Raw genomic sequence first — 19,371 nt, 5'->3', positions numbered from 1 at the left:
CACACACACACACTCAGAAGGCAACACATCGCTTCAACAGGTGAGCTCGTGATAGATTCTGATCACTATGCGGCTACGACTGTGTAATAATCATGTTTGCTGTGTCTTCACTATGTTTTTTCATAATGTTCATGGTTGATTGTGTTGCTATAAAAGCCAGCCTGACTTCCACAGACTATTTGAAAGCAGCGGCTGTGGTGTTCAACGTCAGCTGACCTCGGGGCGACCTCCACGCGGCCCGCAGGCGAAGCAGCCGGGTCTCTGGCAGGAGATCGGCCATGAAGTCCCCGATGAAGCCGGCGGCGCTCCTCCTCTTCCTCTGGTGCTGCTGCAGTAAGTAACCGCTCACCACGGTACCACGTCCATGGAAGTTCCTCAAACGTGTGTGTTTTTTTATGGAGTTTTATCTTAACTCATTGTTTTGTGACTCAGAAGTATTTCGCGGTTTTTAAATCAACACAATCGAATAATTTTATGTTAAAATATTAAACAGTTTCTTCATCCCAATTTGAAGCAATATAAAAAGCAAATATGGTTAATAATTTAATTCAGGTAGCTACAATTTCCACACTTTTATTAGCTCGAACACCCTGTGTGTAATATACATGTGTATTCATAAATGTAATGATGTTATGTGTATTTCAGACGCACAAAGGATTGACCGCGTAAGTCCAGGTCGAACCAGCGCCAGCGGAGCGACGCGAATTGTCATCCAAGGAAGCGGTAAGAGATTAAATCCTAATATTTAAATGTGACGCAGACGGTTAAATCCAGAGAGATGATGTCGAAATATTGTTATGAACCTAATTTATCTGGAAGAATAAGTGTGAACATGATTAAAAACAGATGTAAGTCTGCTGTAAGACTCTCAACAGAGATTAAAAGTAATCAAAGAGGTTGAACAAGTTATAGTTGTGGGTTATTTCTTTGTTTTCATGACAATGCTTATGGACTATGAAGGTAGATTTGTGTCAGCAAATTTCTTGTTTGTAATTAAATTATCTCTAAATCTTGGCTCTCAATTCAAAAAGTTGTGTCAAAAAAACAAACAAAAGAAACGCTCTTAAAACTAAAATTTTCTCTAAAAAAAAAATTGCTCTTAAAAAACTCTCAATCCAAAAAGTTACAAGTTTTTTTTTTGTTTTTTTTGAGAGCAACTTTTTTTTAGAGATTTTTTTTTTTTTTTTTTTTGAGAGCAATTTTTGGAGTTGAGAGCAAAGATTTGGAGATAATTTACTTACAAACAAGAAATTTGCTCTGGTAAAAAAAGACACAAACCTACCTCCATAATAGACAGAGGAAGAGGATCCCTGCGTGTCGACTCCTTCATCCACAAACAAACACAAATAAAACTCCTCTGACATGAACCCGCGTGCAGGTTTTGCCCAAGAGAAACAGTTCCAGCTGAATCCAACAGACGACAACTTTGGCAACCGCGTGTTCATGGTGTCGGACACGCTGACGGTGCCCTGCGACGTGGAGAGAGACTCCACGCACGGCACCCGCATCACCTGTTACACCAGGTAAAGCCCCCTCAGGGCCTCTGCAAGCGAATCCTTCACGCTTTGTTCGACATCCATCTAAAAAGCGACTCACCCTCTCCGCCGCAGGGCCATGCCGCACGGGCAGTACACGGTGCGCGTCAGCGTGGACGGCGTTCCCATCCCCGACGCCCGCGTGTGCAGGGGCGCGCTCAAGTCGTACTACTGCAGCGTCTACGTGAGTTTGCAGCCGATGCAACAGGGAGGCCCTTCACGTCGGTTGTGTTTTTTTCACATCCTAACATTTGTGTTTTTTCCCCTCAGTCCGTGTGGTACCGCACGCCTTCAATCACCTCCATGAGTCCAGCCAGCGGGCCTCCAGGTGCACCGTCCTTTACTTCTGCAGCGTCAGGCTGAGTCCTTCCCCTCCGCTTTGTACTCAAACCCCCACTTCTAAACCTCTAACCCCCTGCAGGCAGCTTGGTGACGATTCAAGGAATGATCTTCACCGACGTGTACGGGAGCAACACCGACAAGAGCTCCAACGGCCTCAACGTCAGGTTCCTGAGGTACGACAGGAAACAGGACTTTCCAAATGTCTCTTAATGTATTTGTTCAGCAAAGTATTGGGAAAAAAATGCATATCTGCGAAAAAATAATCACTTTTAAAAGATGTTTTGATCGTATGTATGAACATCCAGCATGATATGAGCCAGATTCCTTAAAAAAGCCTCCTGGAGCGTCAATGAGACATCTTTTTGGAAAGATTAGGACCTAAAGAATCAGAATCTGCAACTAAAATCACAATGAAACAAAGTTTTGACCTGTCTGGAAGGAGTTTCAGTCCAAAAACTGTGTCGTTAGGTTAAAAATTGGAAAAAAAATTACGTATTTTATGCCAAAAGATCGTGTCAATGGGGCATGCTGGGACTTAAAATGGGAGCGGGAAGATTTTTCGCGCACAATTATGATGAAAGAAGACGGACTGACCCACCAGTGGATGCTGAAAAAACCCAAACTTGTTTGACGAGAGTTGCAGAAGCAGCGTGTCTGCTCGCCATCGAAACATTAAAATGTCTCCTGACTGAAATGTAAACTCTTGTGTTTAACACGCTCTCCTGCTGCAGAGCCTACATGGGAGCGATGCCCTGCGAGCTGCTGAAGCCGGAGTCAGACCAACTGTAAGTAGTGCGAGATCCATCATCTGTTCACAGCTGAGGTCTTCTGTGTGAAGAAGTTAACGTTCAATAAAACTACCTGAAGAAAAACATGTAAATATTATAGTATTACACGTTTCTCTCATGTTTTATGAAGGTATAACCTACGACTGGACGCCGAGACTTCTTATAACGGAATCATGAGCTGCAAGATGACGGGGACGTATGTCGGTAAGCTGCTTTAGTTCTCACAGGAGATATATATGTCATCTTTAAATATGCAAATTATGCATTCTGTGCTTATGTGCATACATTTCTACAACATAAATGTGATAAAGGTTTAATTTATAGAGTCAAACTTTAGAGGGAACTTTGGATAACTCAGTTTTGTCACTTCATAAATGAGAAAATACTGTGGACGGTAGTACAAAAACTAGATTTTCTACATGTTTGCAGGAATGAAATGTTGTATAAATCAGAGTATGAGTGACCTTCAGAGTATAGAGAGGAATGAAAGCGTAAAGTCTGCTGCACGTCAGAGCTGCTGAAGTGGAGACTTCTGGATCAGTCTAAAAATAAAACTCATTTAGAGAAAAAGAAAGATTTTGACTAGGGGTGGGGCAAAATATCAATACAGCATAGTATCGCGATATTTTACATGGTGACGTATCGATACACAATAGCCAAGTATCGATCTTTTATTTCATAAATTCTAAACGTGTTTGGTCTTTCTTTTGTTGACAAAGTTTTCCTTTGGGGACAATTTGCGGTTGGGGAAAAAAAGCTAATAATTCGCAATACTCAATACATCGCAATATCGTGATAATATCGGGACGTAAGTATCGTGATAACATCGTATTGGGACTTAAGTATCGTGATGCTAACGTATCATGACTAAGGAACCATGATGATATCGTATCGGGACGTAAATAACGTGATGATATCGTATCGGGACTTAAGTATCGTGATGATATCGTATCGGGACTTAAGTATCGTGATGCTAACGTATCATGACTTAAGTACCATGATGATATCGTATCGGGACTTAAGTATCGTGATGATATCGTATCGGGACTTAAGTATCGTGATGCTAACGTATCATGACTTAAGTACCATGATGATATCGTATCGGGACGTAAATATCGTGATGATATTGCATCGTGACTTAAATATCGTGATAACATCGTATCGGGACGTAAATATCGTGATGATATCGCATCGTGACTTAAATATCGTGATGATATCGCATCGTGACTTAAATATCGTGATGACATCGTATCGTGACTTAAGTACCATGATGATATCGTATCAGGACGTAAATATTGTGATGATATCGTATCGGGACTTAAATATCGTGATGACATCGTATCGGGACTTAAGTATCGTGATGATATCGTATCGGGACTTAAATATCGTGATGATATCGTATCGGGACTTAAGTTTCATGATAACATCGTATCGGGACGTAAATACCGTGATGATATCGCATCGTGACTTAAATATCGTGATGACATCGTATCGTGACTTAAATATCGTGATGATATCGTATCGTGACTTAAATATCGTGATGACATCGTATCGTGGGACCTCTGGTGATTCCCAGTCCTAGTTTTGACAACACTACAGGTGCACAGAGCAGAAATAAGAAGTAATAGATATCTGTGAGGGTTCGGTCAGCCGGAGACGGAGAGGCAAGGTGGGGTGAAGGTGAAAGGGTGAATTTGACAGAAGTTAACTGGCGGGGTGGCGTGCAGTAATCCTGGGCATAGGAAACAGGGATTAGTAGGAAAACCACAATGCAAAGTATTTCACTCTGCTTTGTACGGCGGCCGAGGGTTGAAGTCAATAGTGCCGTAATGTGGAGCGAGCGGGAGGCCGCTGCTTTATCAGAGAGGAGTTGATGATTTGATTGGAGGCAGGTGTGGAGATGATTGCCAGTTGCCGGAAGCCACGCCCACAGTACACACACACACACACACACACACACACACACACACACACACACAGGGACAAAGGGAAAAAACTAAAAAGGATATCCTCACAGATATCCTCATGAAACTTTCCCAGTTGATGATTTCTTTTCATGTTGCAAGTTTTCTGAGATATTAACGTTTAAATATGCAAACAAGACATAGTTGTGTAGTTTTTGGTGAATTGAGGAGAAATCAAATATGCAAAGTAAACATCTAAATGTGTATTTTGGATGTTTTTTTTTCATGATGGAACCTTAAATAGCCCAAAATGTGCATTTAGTATGTAAACTGTCCTTGAATCACTTTGTTGTGTTCCCAACAGGACATCACAACTTGACGTACATCCTGGATGCAGACTGGGGAAGGTAACGCTGTGGTTGTGTTTCCTTTGTAACGTCAGAAAGGTTTAAATGCCTTCATGCTTTCAGAAAGACCGCAGAGTTTCCTCCAACCTTTGAAGGAAAGAAATAAATCGATACCAAGCTAAACCAGCTCCTTAAGAGTTTCACTTCTTTGCAATTTAATTGTTTCACTTCACAAAAGTTTCTCCACAGAAGAATTGTCAGAATATTGATTCGTTTCTTTCCAATCTTCAGGAGTTCAGCGCAGAAGAAGCTGTACAGGGTTTCAGCTTTGGGGAAGCTCTCCATGTTCCAGACCTTTGCGGGTACGACACACACACAAGATGCTCACAGCACAAAGTTCCTCCTGTTGTGTGGTGTGTGTCCTCCTCACAGTGAAGTGTGTGTGTCGTGTCTTCCTGTCCAGAGGTGACGGGCGTCTCTCCGGCGGCGGGCAGCGTGATGGGCGGATCCCTGCTGACCGTCCACGGCCGACACTTCGACCAAACCGACCGGCCGGCGCGGGTTCTCGTCGGAGGTGAGTTCAGCCGCCGAGTCCGGTTTCCAGCGACTCCTCCGTTGTCACGAAGCGTTGCGTTGGCTGCACCTCGGCCAAAACAAAAACCCGACTCCCATCACGGCCCTCGAGGCCTCATTGCGATGGCGATAATCCTTTTCAGCGCAAACAAAACACTTTGACAAAAGAAAATGACAAAGTTGTCACGCAGGCGGTCGAGGAGAAGAATCGTCTGGGCGCTTAGAGACGCAGCAGACCGCGACACAACACGTCTGACACCAGAACACGCGTGTCATGCAACGTGTCGACTGTCACTTTCAATGTTCCTTTCGGCTCAATCATCGTCAAGTGAAATCTTTGCTTCCGCATTTTCACACCGTGATGAACTCAACGAATGAATTTTAACGCCACCTGGAATGAATATAAACCAGATACAGAAGGCAGATGATGACAGGACACAACTTCTTGTCACACAATATTCCTATTTGGGTTTGTAATCCGACAATAGGATTGATATATTGCTTTCATTAAGGTTTCATTGCATGCACAACATATAAAATAGTTGTTTTGTTTCTTTCAGCCTCATTAAAGTAGATTATGAAGTGTCACAACAGCAATAAGAGGAGAAAAACAGCCAAATCTAAATATATAAGCTAGAAAAACTCCTGAATACACACGATGAGCATCGACTATCGTGTCTCTTTTGTCTGTTAAAGCTAAATCTACTTGTTGCATACTGTCTGTCAACCGCTTGAGACCAAAGAGAGTTTATTTTTCTTTTCTTCAATTCATTTTCTGAGACTGGGGGAGTTAGAAAAGATTATTTAATGTCAGAAATAGTTTTTTCCTGGTTTCTGTCCCGTCAATCATCTTCCAAGCCCCAGTTTGAAAACCACCAGCTGCTAAATCAAATTAATTTACATTGAAACACTGGAAAACAAAGTAACTTTGACTTTTAGTAAAGAAAATATCACAAATAAAGTGAAAAATAAATAAGTCGAGGTAGAAGTATCAATGCAACCGAGGTACATAAATCAGATGATGACGCAGGATATAAGTATATAATCAGAATATTTTCACTTTGTTAAGTGTATTTATTTTTCCTTCAGGCCGGCCTTGTGAAATCCAGACCGTGTCCGACGACAAAATCACCTGCAGAACCCCGAAGAACGAGATGAACAACAACAACAACAACAACATGACAATCTACCCAGGTGAGGTCCCGCCTCCTCTTCCTCTGTTTGTCTTCTGACGCAACGCTAACCGTGCAATCATGCGAACAAAGCGCTAACAACTGTTGACACACCTGTTGACACACCTGCTGGAATCTGAAGCGTTCCAGCCGGCTCGACAACAGAAGACGCGATCTCGTCGACACAATCTCTTATCGCAGTGGATGGAGGATCGAGCACTTTGATGTGCAGAGATCTGTGGACAGACGTCCTCTTATCTGACTGTGACACATCTTTGTGATCACGCATCGTACCTGAGACCTTTTGTAGAGCTGATGTGAACGGTCGATTGAACATCAAGAGACCGTATACTTCAGTCAGAACAAAAGATTCAAGAGTAAGATGAGAGATTCAAAGGTTTGTCATTTGAAGTTTTCAGCGTGCAAAAAAAACGCTCAAATTCGGCAAAGAATTAGCAAAAGAAGCTCAAAAGGTACCGTGTTCCTCCTGCGGTCATTTCTACTGTCTAATGGCTGCGCTTTCTGTTTGATAAGAGATGTAACAAACATTAAAATTCACACGCCAGTGTCCTGCTGTGTATTTCTTCCATTCGTGGATTCACTTCTTCGTCTCTAAATTGTCTAAAAAAATGCTCTCTACGATTTCAGAGAAAACAAAATGGCGTCTTATGTTTATATTTGTCCGACCGACAGTCCAAAAACTAAGAAATATTTAGATTACTATCATATATGCCAGCGAAAAGCAGCAAAATCAATGGGAAAAAAAGACAACGGAAACCAACTGTTCTCTTTTTTTTCCATTGGTTAGCTCATCAGTTAATCTGCTAATCTGCTGAGCTCTAACTTTGATGCAACTCCATTGATCCAGGTGGAAGAGGCCTGAAGATGGAGGTGTGGAACGATACGAGACCCAGATACCTGACTGACATTTGGAGCTACGATCAGAACAAGACCGGCTACTGGGCGGAGTGGGTGGACTCCATGCCCCACGTCTTTTTGCCTAAATTCGATTATTTCAGCACGCGAACCCGAGGCTTCTTCGTGCCGCCGGCCAGCGCCAACTACACGATGTACCTGCTCTGCGACGACCTGTGTGAGCTCTACCTGAGCAACTCCAGCCGTCCAGAGGACAAGGTGAAGCACGCCGGCTGTCATCACCAAGAACCCCCGCTGTGAAAGTGATCATGTCGTGATGAAACTCCTCATATCTCTCCTTTAACTTCAGGTTAAAATTGCATACCAGCCTCGGTATGTCTCAGATTTCACAAAACTGGAATCGCAGAAGTCTGCCGTGCTGGATCTGGAGGGAGGAAAACCGTGAGTGCATGATCCTCAATGGCTCTTAACACCTCTTTAAAACAAATTCAAACCATTATTTCATGTTGTTAAAATACATTTTCCTTTAGCTACTACATGGAAATTCTGCAACAAGAATATGGCTATGCTGCGAAGTTCGACGTTGCATTGTTCCAAGAGGCTAGCCCCTTCACAGAAGAGCAGACGGACGATGCGGTCGACGAGGTCCAGATTATCATCGCTCAATATGACGTGTTCGACGAGGAACAGGTACCTAGCTCACCTGTCGCTAACCCGTAGCTCCTGTTGAACGCGGCACATCCCAGATTATCTTCTCAGCGTCGCTCTAAGGGAATGGTTCGAGGTTACACGAGAAGGTCGACACCAGTCAGTCAGTATGAAGCTACCGTTAGCTTAGCTTAGCGTAAAGACTGGAATACAGAGGGGGAAGCTTGCTAGCTAGGGAGTCACTGCTCTGTTCCTCACATTCGCTCTCTGTCGCCGCTACCCAGGTGGTGACCTTTGACTCCTGGCCCAACAATGTCACTGCAGTCAAAGAGGTGCAGAAGGTGACCGTCAGCAGTGGCTGTGCCAGCCATCTTTGCGGGAACACCTTCATCAGCCTGAGCTACGGAGACGCAAAGACAGGTAATGCAAAGCCGTGCAATTGACTCCTTTTTTTTTTTTTTCTAAATAATCATTTGTTGAATTTGCATCTGGCGCAGTGGAAACCCAAAAATGTCATGGCGCAAAAAGGTAGAGCCGGTGATGCAGATTCGTAATCGCACACGACTGCGTAGACGTTTAGCTTTGCTAGCCGCACAAAGGAAACCCTCAGCCTGTTGCTAATGAATCCACAGTGCAGCTTATACCATACATACCTCTTTTCTTTTTTCTAGGACCGATTCCAGTGACCGCCTCAGCCGACGCGGTGGCGGCGTCCTTGAACAACCTCTGGACCATCAAACCCGACACGGTCCGGGTCACCAAACAGGACGACAGCCGAGGGTCCAACTACCTGGTCACGTTTGATTCTGACAGAGGTACGAAGAGACGGGGAAAGTGCTCCTTACGCTTCCTGCACATGCATCCGTGCAGCTCACCTTAACACTATAAACTATTTCTTTTGGACTGCAGGTGATTTCAAACCTCTGCACTGGGAGGTTTTTGGCTCCGACACCAACGTCACCGTTGCGGAGGTCACGAAGGGGGTCAGCAACATGGAGACCTTCACTCTGCTGTGGGGGGGCGTCCCCACCAAGCCCATCGCCTTCAACGCAACGGCGACTGAGGTCTGTTGTGTGTCTCTCTGTCGGCATCGACGAGCCTTGAGACCTCTTAGTGTTCGATTAACGTTTGCAGAAAGAAAACGCCGAAATAAAACCCAAAGTAAAGCGCAAGCTGCACTTGAACCATTTGGAGTGAATTCATGGTCTTGGTATCTTTTGAAAGAAAAAACTCCTCAGCTTTTCCCCCTCAATAGTCTCGATCACTTTGAGTGCTGCTGACACTGAGTTATATAAGTTTCAAAATAATAAATGTAAGATTTTATTTCCGCCTGAACATTTATTGGCAGATATATGCCTGCAGATGACTAGAAATGGGACTTATGAACTAAACAACACAATGGGACCGCAGCCTGAAGCCTCATCCAGTCTAATCTAGAATAAGATCCAGAAAATGTATATTTTACACATGTTTTTCTAATGAAATATCTCTGCGTTTTTTGCAAAAATACTCATTTTATTTCTTAAACCGTTTGTTTAAAGTTTTGCACTGAGGTTGTTACCTGTACCGCGTGGAAACTATGTTCCCGTGTCGTCGTGAACAGGTGCGCTCAGCTCTGGAGGACGCGATGGAAGCCGAGTGTCCCGCTGAGATCCTGACCAACGGCAGCGATGTGAAGTACTTCAACGACTTTGAAAGCGACAACTCTCAGGTCAGTGGGACAAACAAAAGAGAGACAGAGAGAGAAAACAAACCAATTGGGAGAAACGTGGCAAGCATTTGCACGTTAAGTGCACGAACGAATAAAAGTGTTTCCTCGGGGTGTTTAAGCTCGGGAGAGATTTCAGGTTTGAGGTTCTCACAGTTTTCTGCTTTCCCTCCACCAGTTCAGTTCTCAGAAAGAGACTCCGATGAAAAACACTGCTTTCTGCGGCCTGTGGTCGCTGAAGAACGCTGAGGTCCTCTTCAAGGACTCTTACAAGAAAGCGTCTGACGACAAGTACGGATCCATCTCATTGGACAAGTATCCCTCGGTAAAAGACCCAAGCGCTGCATTTCATTGAAGCTTCAGGCGGTCGGATCTCAAACGGGTAAATGAACAACTGGTTTCCTCTTTGCAGCTTTGCTTTGCATACAAGGGGATGTTGAAGAACGAGGTTGGAATGAAGTTCACTTACCTCGACAGCCGAGGCAAAACCCAGACCAAGACCGGAAAGATCAGCACCGCCTTCACCAAGAGCGACAAGTCAGTAAACGACACTTTTTTCTCTTAATTTTTCAACGATGTGCAGAAAGGCGCAGCTTCTAGATGTGGTCGTCTCGTGACAGGTGGAGCTACAAATGCATGGACCTGCTGAGCTCCCTGCAGACGGACTACGTCGGAAGCAAGTACGCTCTGCAGCAGTTTTACCTCTACAGAGACGGGGGAGATTTCTACGTGGACGTCGTTCACATCGGGAAGAATCCCACCACCAATAATGGAAACGGTACGCGGCCTCGTCGAAGTTCTGGCCGTCAAAGTTTGAAAAGGGCAAATCCTCTTTTTTTAGTCCCGCGTGAACGCTTTTCTGTGCCGTCAATTTGTTCCCGTGTGTTGTTTTCCCGTCCAGCCGTCCACCTCAAGAGGAGGCCTCCGCCCTTCGAGAGCTCCGGCTGGTCCTTCGAGACCATCGCCGTGACCAAAGACGCGTCGGCCGCCCCGCGGATCAGCTACGAGGTCAAAGCCAGGCCGGTCGCGTGCGCCCACGGTTTCCCGCTGCTCACCGTCGGCTTCCTGCAGGTAATAATGTGTTAAACTGGAGACTCATTCTTCACCTGCGTGTTCCTTCGTTTGGCAGCAGTGTAGATTGAAGGTAAATCTGCCGAGCTTGCGTTTCACAAACCAAAGATTTGTGTCTTTTTTTACCTAAGCAAATTTCTTGTTTGTAATGAAATTATCTCCAAATCTTTGCTCTCAATTTAAAAAATTGTGTCAAAAAAAAAAAAAAAGAAACGCTCTTAAACTAAAATTAGCTCTAAAAAAAACGCTCCTAAAAAATCTGCTCTCTCAATCCAAAAAGTTGAATTTTTTATTTTTTATTTTTTTTAGAGCAGTTTTTTTTTTTTAGCAAATTTTTTTAGAGCAATTTTTTTTTCTAGAGCTAATTTTTTTTTTAGAGCTAATTTTTTTGGAGCCTTTTTTTAAGAGCTTTTTTTTTTTAGCAAATTTTTTTTTTTTTTTGAGGATTTTTTTTTTTTAGAGCAAATTTTTTTTTTTGGAGCGTTTTTTTTTTTTTTTAGCAAATTTTAGTTTTGAGAGCGTTTTTTTTTTTTTTTTTTTTTAGAGGAATTTTTGGAATTGAGATTTGGAGATAATTTACTGACAAAAAAGAAATTTACCTCAAATCTACAAATCTACCTCTATAGAAATCAAAGCTCTCTGCTGCGATGAAGCTGTGCTGAACTCTGAGCTGATACGACAAATAGGGCGACGTACGAGCGTGAGCTCAATAGTGCGATTCATCCTGAAACAGCGAACACAAGGAAAGCCAGGTGTCATGTTCGGCAGTGTGACTCATGAATGCACAGCCCACGGCCATGTGGCGTCTCTTTGAGTACAGAGAGGCGACACGGTGAGCCTCGGCACGCCGCGCAGTCATCATCAACAGGTTAACTGACACCGGGGGTTTTCTTAACTAAGCTAATTCATGTCATGTTTGTTATTACTGTAAATGTGAGTATGTAGAAGGCGGCAGAGCTAGTTTGCTGTGCCCGGCGTTAGATATGCGAAGAGTAAAACACAGTCCGTGCAAAGCTTCAAACACGAACAATTACACGATAAAAATGAGTTCTTGCATCTTGATCCTCCGTGCAGAGAATCAAGGATACAACCGCACATGATGTCAGACTCTTTTTTGTTTTAAATCCTCTTAAATCTTCTTCCTTCTCCACTTAAGATGTCCAACAGCAGCGAGGACGCGGCGGCGTACCGGGCCGGAGCGGCCGCCGTCAGCGTCTCGCGCCCCCACAGGGCCACCGCCCCTCTGAACGGCACCTTCGCCGTGGAGATCTACGGAGGCCGAGCCGAAGGTACGAAAGAGCACGAGCGTAAAGTAGAAGTACCTCAAACTTGTACCGTACAGTACTTGAGTAACTGCACTTGAGTCCCACCACTGCCTGCTCCTACGACATACTCCTGCGACTGGCTGCTGGTTGAGGCGTGTTAACACGGCCGGCGCTCGTTCTCAGGTCTGTCCGTGGACATCAGCGGCGAGGACCTGAAGTACGCCCTGCAGGGGATCGCGGGGATGGGCGAGGTCAAAGTCCACAAGCAGGGAAGCTGCAGAAACCCCAGGTGGAGGGTCCAGTGGCTCTCCAGACCCGGAAACCAGCCTCTGCTCAAGGTCACTCTTCTTCTTCGGTCGTGTTGGCGGCATTTACTGCTACCGAATGTCTTCCAGTTTACACAAGCGCGGCGAAAAACAGCCGCCTGAACGGGGATTTGTCCTCATTGCAGGTGGACGGCTCGTTGGTCGTCGGGCAGAACGTGGCAATGTTCGCGAGGGAGAACAAGAAGGGAGGCCTGCTGACGAGAAGCCTGACGGGAGATTACTTCCGCGTCTGGGAAACCAAACCACAGGTACGACCCAGATTAAAGAAGACTACGGCATATCTGGTTTTCTATACTGAATAATTGCTTTTGTACTGTGGAGACTGACAGAAACACACCTCTATTGTTCTATATTGTATGGCTGCAGCAGGCATTTCAAGGGCATTTCCAAACCACATGCAAAACCAACGCCCTCACGCTGGGAGGGACAGAATTGTTGTTGTCTTCTTCTTATGTCATGAAACTTGTTCCTCAACTCCACATTTTTGGGGATTTTCCCCGCGTGCAGGTGGAGGTTTTCATCAACGGCATTCCCTCGAAGTGTTCGGGCGACTGTGGATATGAATGGTCTGAGGACAAGACTCCAGTCGTGACTGGGATCAGCCCCTCCCAAGGTGTGCTGTCGCTGAGTTATTCAACATGCCGTATCATTGCGTATTGCTCGATTTTAAAGCCTTCATTCATAAATCTAATTGAAATATCGCTGACTTTCAGGCTCTAACGGCCTGGGGACTCTTTTGACCGTCACTGGGACCGGCTTCGGGAGGGAAAACGCCTCCATCCATGTGGGGAAGACCCGGTGCCACGTGGAGCAGATCACCGGTAAGCGATAGAAGAGAAGACCGCATCCTGTCGCTTGAGACGAGTCGGCTGTTTCGCATCCAACGGGAGGAGTTAAACCAGACTTTTGGCATTTCAGCAACCACTCAGGTGTGCAGGCTCGGCAGCGCCAGCGCCGGTTCTTACCCCGTGTCCGTCAGCTTCCCCTCGCTGGGGGATTCGCGCTCCTCTGGAAGCAACGTCTTCACCTACCAGCTCATCGTTTCCTCCCTCGCGCCGCTCTCCGGGAGCGTGGCAGGTGAGACTTCACTCAAAACCCCCGTCTGTAGAAGTGTTGTGATAGATCAGGAAATGTGTGTGTGACCATCGTCTTTGATGCTTTTCACTCCTCAGGAGGCACGCTGCTGACGGTGAAGGGTTTCGGCTTCAACCGGAACGCCGCGGTCAGCGTGGGCGGCGGCGAGTGCGTCGTGGTTCACGCCGGCGACGCCGAGCTGAAATGCAGAACGCCGGCGGTAAAGAGTCCCGAGCGCAAAGACACATTTACTCTCCGCTCTTAAACGTCGGCTCACATCAAGCACTGGCTGCTGTTGTTAGCACCGTTAGCTTCCAGCCGCCATGTTGAGAGCCGCGTGGAGTCAATCCCTCAAGCGTGAATATGCTCTGAATTTGTCATTTAGCGCCTTTTTAAAGATAGACGAGTCAAATAAATGAGGAAACGGACTCAGTGAGAGCTAAGTTGGATAGCTTAAGCTAATATTGTCACAACAAAACTCTGGAGTGAAAGTTTTTTCAATGTCTTAATTCATTTGAACAAATTTAAGGCGCTTATTTGACTTATTTCCTTATCAATGCATGCTCATATTACTTCTTTCAGGGCACTGCAGGATCGCACAGCGTCACCGTGATGGTGGGAAACACGAGTCAGACCGCCAGCAGCTCCTTCACCTACGACGTCAAGCTCACGGCACAGATCTCAGGCCTGAGCCCCCGCAACACCACGGTGATGGGTGAGTTCAGGAGACCTTTGTGAACTGCATTCATGCGTTTGATGGCCTTTTTTCAGTGAGCTGCAATTGTTTTAAAGGATTAATGCGATGGGCCAAAACCCCAGACGAGAGGTTTAACGGAGAGGATTTGTTTCGTCCTGGTCGACAGTAACACGATCGTCCTGCTGAATGAATCAGACATACCGTCCTCTCTCCTTTTGTTTGTGACAAGAAAAAGATCCGATATGTGTTTCAATGCCACGCCCTTTGGCTTATCGAAAGCGTGACGTTTTGCTTTGCGTTTTGCATTGCTATTGTCGAGGAACATGATGTTTCAGTCTAATTATATCTGCGTCTGAAGGGACTAGAGAGATAGGAATCCACCGTCACGTCTCACAAACCTTTTGTCTTCACCTTCACCTCGAGACTTCTGTTCTTTTGTGTCCTGTAATGTTGACTTGCAGGTTTTCTTTGTACTCTTGAAACCTTGAGGGATCTGAGCGTGAGAGATGAACTCGTCTTCCCGTGCATTTGTGATATTGTTGCAGCGTCCGTGGTCATCACTCAACCGTCGGGACAAGTGATAATTATCTTCAACGCTCCAGTGACAGAAGCTGAAAAGATCTTCTGACGTTTTTTCTTTTCTTTTCTCTCCTCTCGTCTCGATGCCCTCTCGCTGAAGGTCAAGACGTTCTCACCATCCGGGGCTCGAACCTGGGAGGCGGAGACGACAACGTCAGCGTCGTGCTCGTCGGCGGGAAGGAGTGCGCGACGGTGAAGTGGGCGGCGGCGGCCATCACCTGCCGCCTCCCCGCGCTGCCGCCCGGCGAGCACGAGGTGGACGTTCAGCTCGGGAACAACGGCAACCCCCAGATGAGGTATTTAAGGCACAGAGGAGATCTGTAGATTAGGATTACGATCTAAAAATAACCTCACAAGCCATATTACACAACGTCCCCTGTTTTCAGATGTTCAAGCAGACACAAAATGTCAATTAACTTAATTTATAGCAGTTATTAGCATTAATAAAGTCAAAGAGTATTAGAGAACGTGAACAACTTTCTCACAAATCCCAAAATCAGAGCACTCAAACTCAAATTTGTGATGTCATCGAGGATAAAGTGAGGGGCTGATACCCGGTGGTGTGTTCTCATTACGTCGTAGCATCCGTCTTCATAAGCGACAACCGAATAAAAGGTTTGTATTTTATTGCCGCTTTCGAAATGTCACGCCATTTACTCCAAGCGAGGCGTGACTGGGGTCACGCAGCTTATCGCATTGCGTGATATTAATTCTTGGCACGGTGCATATTGGTGATTGATATAACGTGAAGACGCCTGCATGCCGTTAGAGGTCGTCTGCTATGTTGTGACGCCTGAGGAATGTGATGTGTCACACCTTTCGACAATAAGCACACAATGTCGGTGTTTTAGGAACTCTGCACCGCAGTGCATTGTGGGTTATTGATGCCAGCGTCGTGTCAGTGAGTGGTAGCGTACTTCGTGTTTCATTCATTCTCTTAGTTTTGTCATGAATGACAGAAAACACAAACTAAAGCACAGACGCACGTTGTTTAAAGAGTGTTATTGATCAATAATAGGAGACAGATCACAGTCACAAAAGTTTTGGACGTCTCAAATGCATCTAAATGAACTCTCTTCTGCCGTTTCCTTTGTGTTTGTTTCACAGCGGCGGTGTGAACGCCACCATCGAGTACATCCTGGAGATCTACAGCGTCTCCCCGCAGCTCGGCTCCCTGATGGGGGGAACGGCGCTCACCGTGTCCGGCTCCGGTTTCAGCAACAAAACCTCGGACAACAAAGTCTCCATCGGTAAGAAAATTCAGACCCGGCCCATTTTTCAAACAGACCTACCCACCACGGCGACAGTCCTGTCGAGGCCTCACACGTGTTGCTGTGGGTTTTGACAGGAGGAGCCGAGTGTGAAGTGACGACGGCCTCGCAGAACGAACTGCAGTGCGTGTTGCGGTCGGAGGAGAAGACCCACGTCGTCACCAACCAGGGGTCCCACCTCAGTAGGTTTCCATCTTAATGACACGTTGCCCAACCTGAGACAATGCACGTCCTTCCTGTGGGTGGTCTGTCAGACTTCACGTCTGCTTGCTCGTGTGTGTGTTCCAGCTGACGGACAGGGCTACGCGTGGGATCCCGCCTCCCTGTCGGTGTTTGTCGGGGACACGGTGAAGTGGCGCTGGGAGGCGCCGGTCTACCAGAAGGTGGCGTACGGCGTCTACAGTGTTTCCAGCCCGAGTAACAGCACCTACAACGAGGGCCCGCTCCACAGCGGAGCCACCAAGACCCCCAACGGTAAAAACACAGAGTCCCCCGCTTTTCTTGTCCTTTGATTAATCAGATAAAAGTCATAGTAAAATCTCCTTTTCCAGCAAGAACTATTCAAGAAGGGAGATTACTGAACACAGACGTTATCCTCTGTTTCATATCCTGGGATTACAGACGTAAATTAGCGTGTTGCTATCTTGGTTAGCGCTAAGAAGCTATTCACTGTTCAAATAAATACACAATAAATCCATTGCGAACAAAGCAAGATAAAAACAGTGCGTGGCTGTGAGGATGGACAAAAAAGAAAAATACAAATGCTGATAATGTTAGCTCATACTTTCTTGAACTGCATTATGGTCCGTGTTCACTCTTAACAATGACGTCGTCGGTTCAATTCTAGATATTTTCCCATCGATTCTGCTGCAGTTAACACATCGAGCGGATCTTTATGCGCTCGTCTTATGAACTCTCTCTCGCTCCCGCTTCAGGGTTTCTGGTCTACCGCTTCACGACGCCCGGTGAGTTCTACTACAGCAGCGGCGTCATCGACGGCGCCAGCGGCAGGAGCCTGCAGGGCGTGGTGAAGGCCGAGGCCCGGCCGGAGAGGAGCAGCGAGGTCTCTGTCAGCGTGGGAGGCATGGAGGCCCGACACAAGGCGGGAGGTAGACGTATAGACGTGGAGGAGACTCAGTCTCAGTCAGCTGACACTCAGGGGGAGCAAGTTAAGGATTTGATCTGATCTGTTTCAGGTTCCCGTCGCGTCTCCAGAGCCGCCGCCGCGCAGTGCGTCGCCTCGCCGCAGTGCCCGCCGCAGGCCAACGTGACCTCGGGCGACCTTTCCTTCAGCGCCTCGGCCTGCTCCACCCCAACGGTCCGCTCCATCTCGCCCAACCAGGGCTCGTACCACCAGGTCATCGGCATCCAGGGCAGCGCCTTCAGCGACATCGCCTGCGCCAACGAGGTCAGAGCCGGAGAGCTTTTTAACGGCCGCGTGCGGATGGATCGAAATGTGAAAAAAATCGTTGGTGTGACTCTCCGTCTCCGTGTCCCTTGCAGGTGACGGTGGGGGAGCGGCCCTGCCGGGTGATCAACAGCTCTCGCTCCGAGATCAACTGTCGGCTCGGCGCCGACAGCCGGCTCCCCGTCGGCGTGGCTCTGCCCGTGGCCGTGCGCGTCACCAACCTGGGCGACGCCGTGGTGGCGGTGCCGAGCGAGCGCGCCCGGCGCTTCGTGGTCCTGCCGGTGGTGGACTCGGCCTCGCCCCCCCTCGGCAGCCCCAACGGCGGCACGCGGCTCCTCGTCCGCGGCTCGGGCTTCGCCGGCGGTCTGGTGACCGTGGCCGGCCGGCCGTGCGCCGCCGTGTCGGCCAACTACACTCACGTCACCTGCGACACGGCTCCGTCCCAGCCGGGGGGCGGCGACGTCGTCTTCAACGCGGGCAACGTCCCGAGCTCCTGCGGGTCCAACTGCTCCTTCGCGTACTCGGCCTCTGTCACCCCAGCCGTCTCCGGCATTTCCCCCGACGGCGTCAGCGGGCCGAGCGTCGTCACCGTCTCCGGCTCAGGGTTCGGTGACAGCGTGGACGACGTGGCGGTGTTCGCCGGCGCCTCGGAGCTCAACGTCACCGCCGTGTCGGACGGCAACATCACGCTGAGGGTCGACGCCCTGCCCGCCGGCGAGCACCCCCTCCGGGTGATCGTGAGGAGCAAAGGCCTCGCGTCCGGGTCCGTCACCCTGAGCGGCCGCGCCCGGGCCGCCCTCCACCCGCCGGCGGGCAGCCTCGCCGGGGGGACCCTCCTCGTCTTCGCCGGGAACGGCTTCGCGCCGGGGAACACCAGCGTGACGGTCGGCGGCGCGGCCTGCGAGATCCGGGAGGTGACGGCCGGCCGGCTGAGCTGCGAGACGGCTCCTCACGCCGAGGGGGCCGTGAGCGCCGACGTCCGGGTCTTCTCGGTGCGATACCCATCGCTCAACTTCACCTACTCCGCGGCGCACACCCCCGTCGTCAGCTCCATCAGCCCCAGCTCTGGTAACTACTGCGTCCTGCAGCCGTGGGAGGCCATTTCTGTGAAAGAGAATAGAATTTGTTTAAAAAACGCCTCACACAATGTAATTACTGTCACTTTTTTTTTTTAACAGAGCAGTAAAACTGAAAAAGCACAAATTGATCTTTCCATTTAATAGAAAACTTTAAAAAGTGTCATCTTTGACTGTGAGCTTAAGGGTTCAAGAGCAGCAGTTATTTTTATTTGGGTGTGTAATTCTCAGCTTTTTTTTCCAAATGCATGATGGCATGTTCTATGGAAGCCCGTTTCCGCCACACACAAGAAAAAAAAAAAAAATTAGGACCAAAAAAATAATTATAATTAGACCAAAAAATAAAATTAGGACCAAAAAAATAATAATTAGGACCAAAAAAATAATAATTAGGACCAAAAAATAAAATAAAATAAAATTAGGACCAAAAAAGAAATATTAAAAAATGAGGACAATATAAAAAAAATATATATTATTTTATTTATTTTTTGACATGAAAAAGGCAAAGAAAAAAAAAACCTTTCCTGTTTCATTTCAGGAGAGAAATGAGATTTTTTTTTTTTTTTTTTTTTTTTTTTTTTTTATTCTTCTGATTTTTTTGGGGGGGGGGTCCTATTTTTTATATATTTTTTTGGTCCTGATTTTTTATTTTTATTTTTATTTTTTATTTTTTCCTAATATTTTTTTCTTTGGTCCTTTTTTCTTGTGTGG

At 47.0% G+C, this 19,371-nt stretch overlaps 1 protein-coding gene across 1 annotated transcript in view; it reads left to right on the top strand.

Moving 5' to 3' along the window:
* The first annotated feature begins 290 nt into the window (after window positions 1-290).
* Window positions 291-19,371, top strand: part of pkhd1l1.1 (PKHD1 like 1, tandem duplicate 1) — a 35,289-nt gene continuing 16,208 nt past the window's right edge. Inside the window, exons 1-38 of the mRNA XM_068575475.1 lie at window positions 291-333; window positions 646-723; window positions 1,379-1,523; window positions 1,611-1,719; window positions 1,806-1,863; window positions 1,957-2,050; window positions 2,609-2,662; window positions 2,796-2,869; window positions 4,934-4,976; window positions 5,208-5,278; window positions 5,380-5,490; window positions 6,579-6,683; window positions 7,530-7,795; window positions 7,887-7,978; window positions 8,068-8,227; window positions 8,470-8,605; window positions 8,857-9,000; window positions 9,095-9,249; window positions 9,789-9,896; window positions 10,072-10,218; window positions 10,306-10,430; window positions 10,514-10,671; window positions 10,795-10,964; window positions 12,121-12,253; window positions 12,413-12,567; window positions 12,681-12,803; window positions 13,063-13,168; window positions 13,269-13,376; window positions 13,474-13,632; window positions 13,728-13,849; window positions 14,212-14,344; window positions 15,006-15,201; window positions 16,013-16,155; window positions 16,254-16,358; window positions 16,465-16,650; window positions 17,112-17,285; window positions 17,373-17,584; window positions 17,680-18,652. Of these exons, the coding sequence (XP_068431576.1) occupies window positions 291-333; window positions 646-723; window positions 1,379-1,523; window positions 1,611-1,719; window positions 1,806-1,863; window positions 1,957-2,050; window positions 2,609-2,662; window positions 2,796-2,869; window positions 4,934-4,976; window positions 5,208-5,278; window positions 5,380-5,490; window positions 6,579-6,683; window positions 7,530-7,795; window positions 7,887-7,978; window positions 8,068-8,227; window positions 8,470-8,605; window positions 8,857-9,000; window positions 9,095-9,249; window positions 9,789-9,896; window positions 10,072-10,218; window positions 10,306-10,430; window positions 10,514-10,671; window positions 10,795-10,964; window positions 12,121-12,253; window positions 12,413-12,567; window positions 12,681-12,803; window positions 13,063-13,168; window positions 13,269-13,376; window positions 13,474-13,632; window positions 13,728-13,849; window positions 14,212-14,344; window positions 15,006-15,201; window positions 16,013-16,155; window positions 16,254-16,358; window positions 16,465-16,650; window positions 17,112-17,285; window positions 17,373-17,584; window positions 17,680-18,652 (5,674 nt within the window). The remainder of the gene's footprint in view (window positions 334-645; window positions 724-1,378; window positions 1,524-1,610; window positions 1,720-1,805; window positions 1,864-1,956; window positions 2,051-2,608; window positions 2,663-2,795; window positions 2,870-4,933; window positions 4,977-5,207; window positions 5,279-5,379; window positions 5,491-6,578; window positions 6,684-7,529; window positions 7,796-7,886; window positions 7,979-8,067; window positions 8,228-8,469; window positions 8,606-8,856; window positions 9,001-9,094; window positions 9,250-9,788; window positions 9,897-10,071; window positions 10,219-10,305; window positions 10,431-10,513; window positions 10,672-10,794; window positions 10,965-12,120; window positions 12,254-12,412; window positions 12,568-12,680; window positions 12,804-13,062; window positions 13,169-13,268; window positions 13,377-13,473; window positions 13,633-13,727; window positions 13,850-14,211; window positions 14,345-15,005; window positions 15,202-16,012; window positions 16,156-16,253; window positions 16,359-16,464; window positions 16,651-17,111; window positions 17,286-17,372; window positions 17,585-17,679; window positions 18,653-19,371) is intronic.

Source organism: Clinocottus analis, unplaced genomic scaffold (assembly GCF_023055335.1).
Source record: "Clinocottus analis isolate CAN_PGR_092001 unplaced genomic scaffold, fCliAna1.0.p SCAF_14, whole genome shotgun sequence".
NCBI classification, from domain to species: domain Eukaryota; kingdom Metazoa; phylum Chordata; class Actinopteri; order Perciformes; family Cottidae; genus Clinocottus; species Clinocottus analis.
This window is presented reverse-complemented; position numbering and strand designations above follow the sequence as displayed.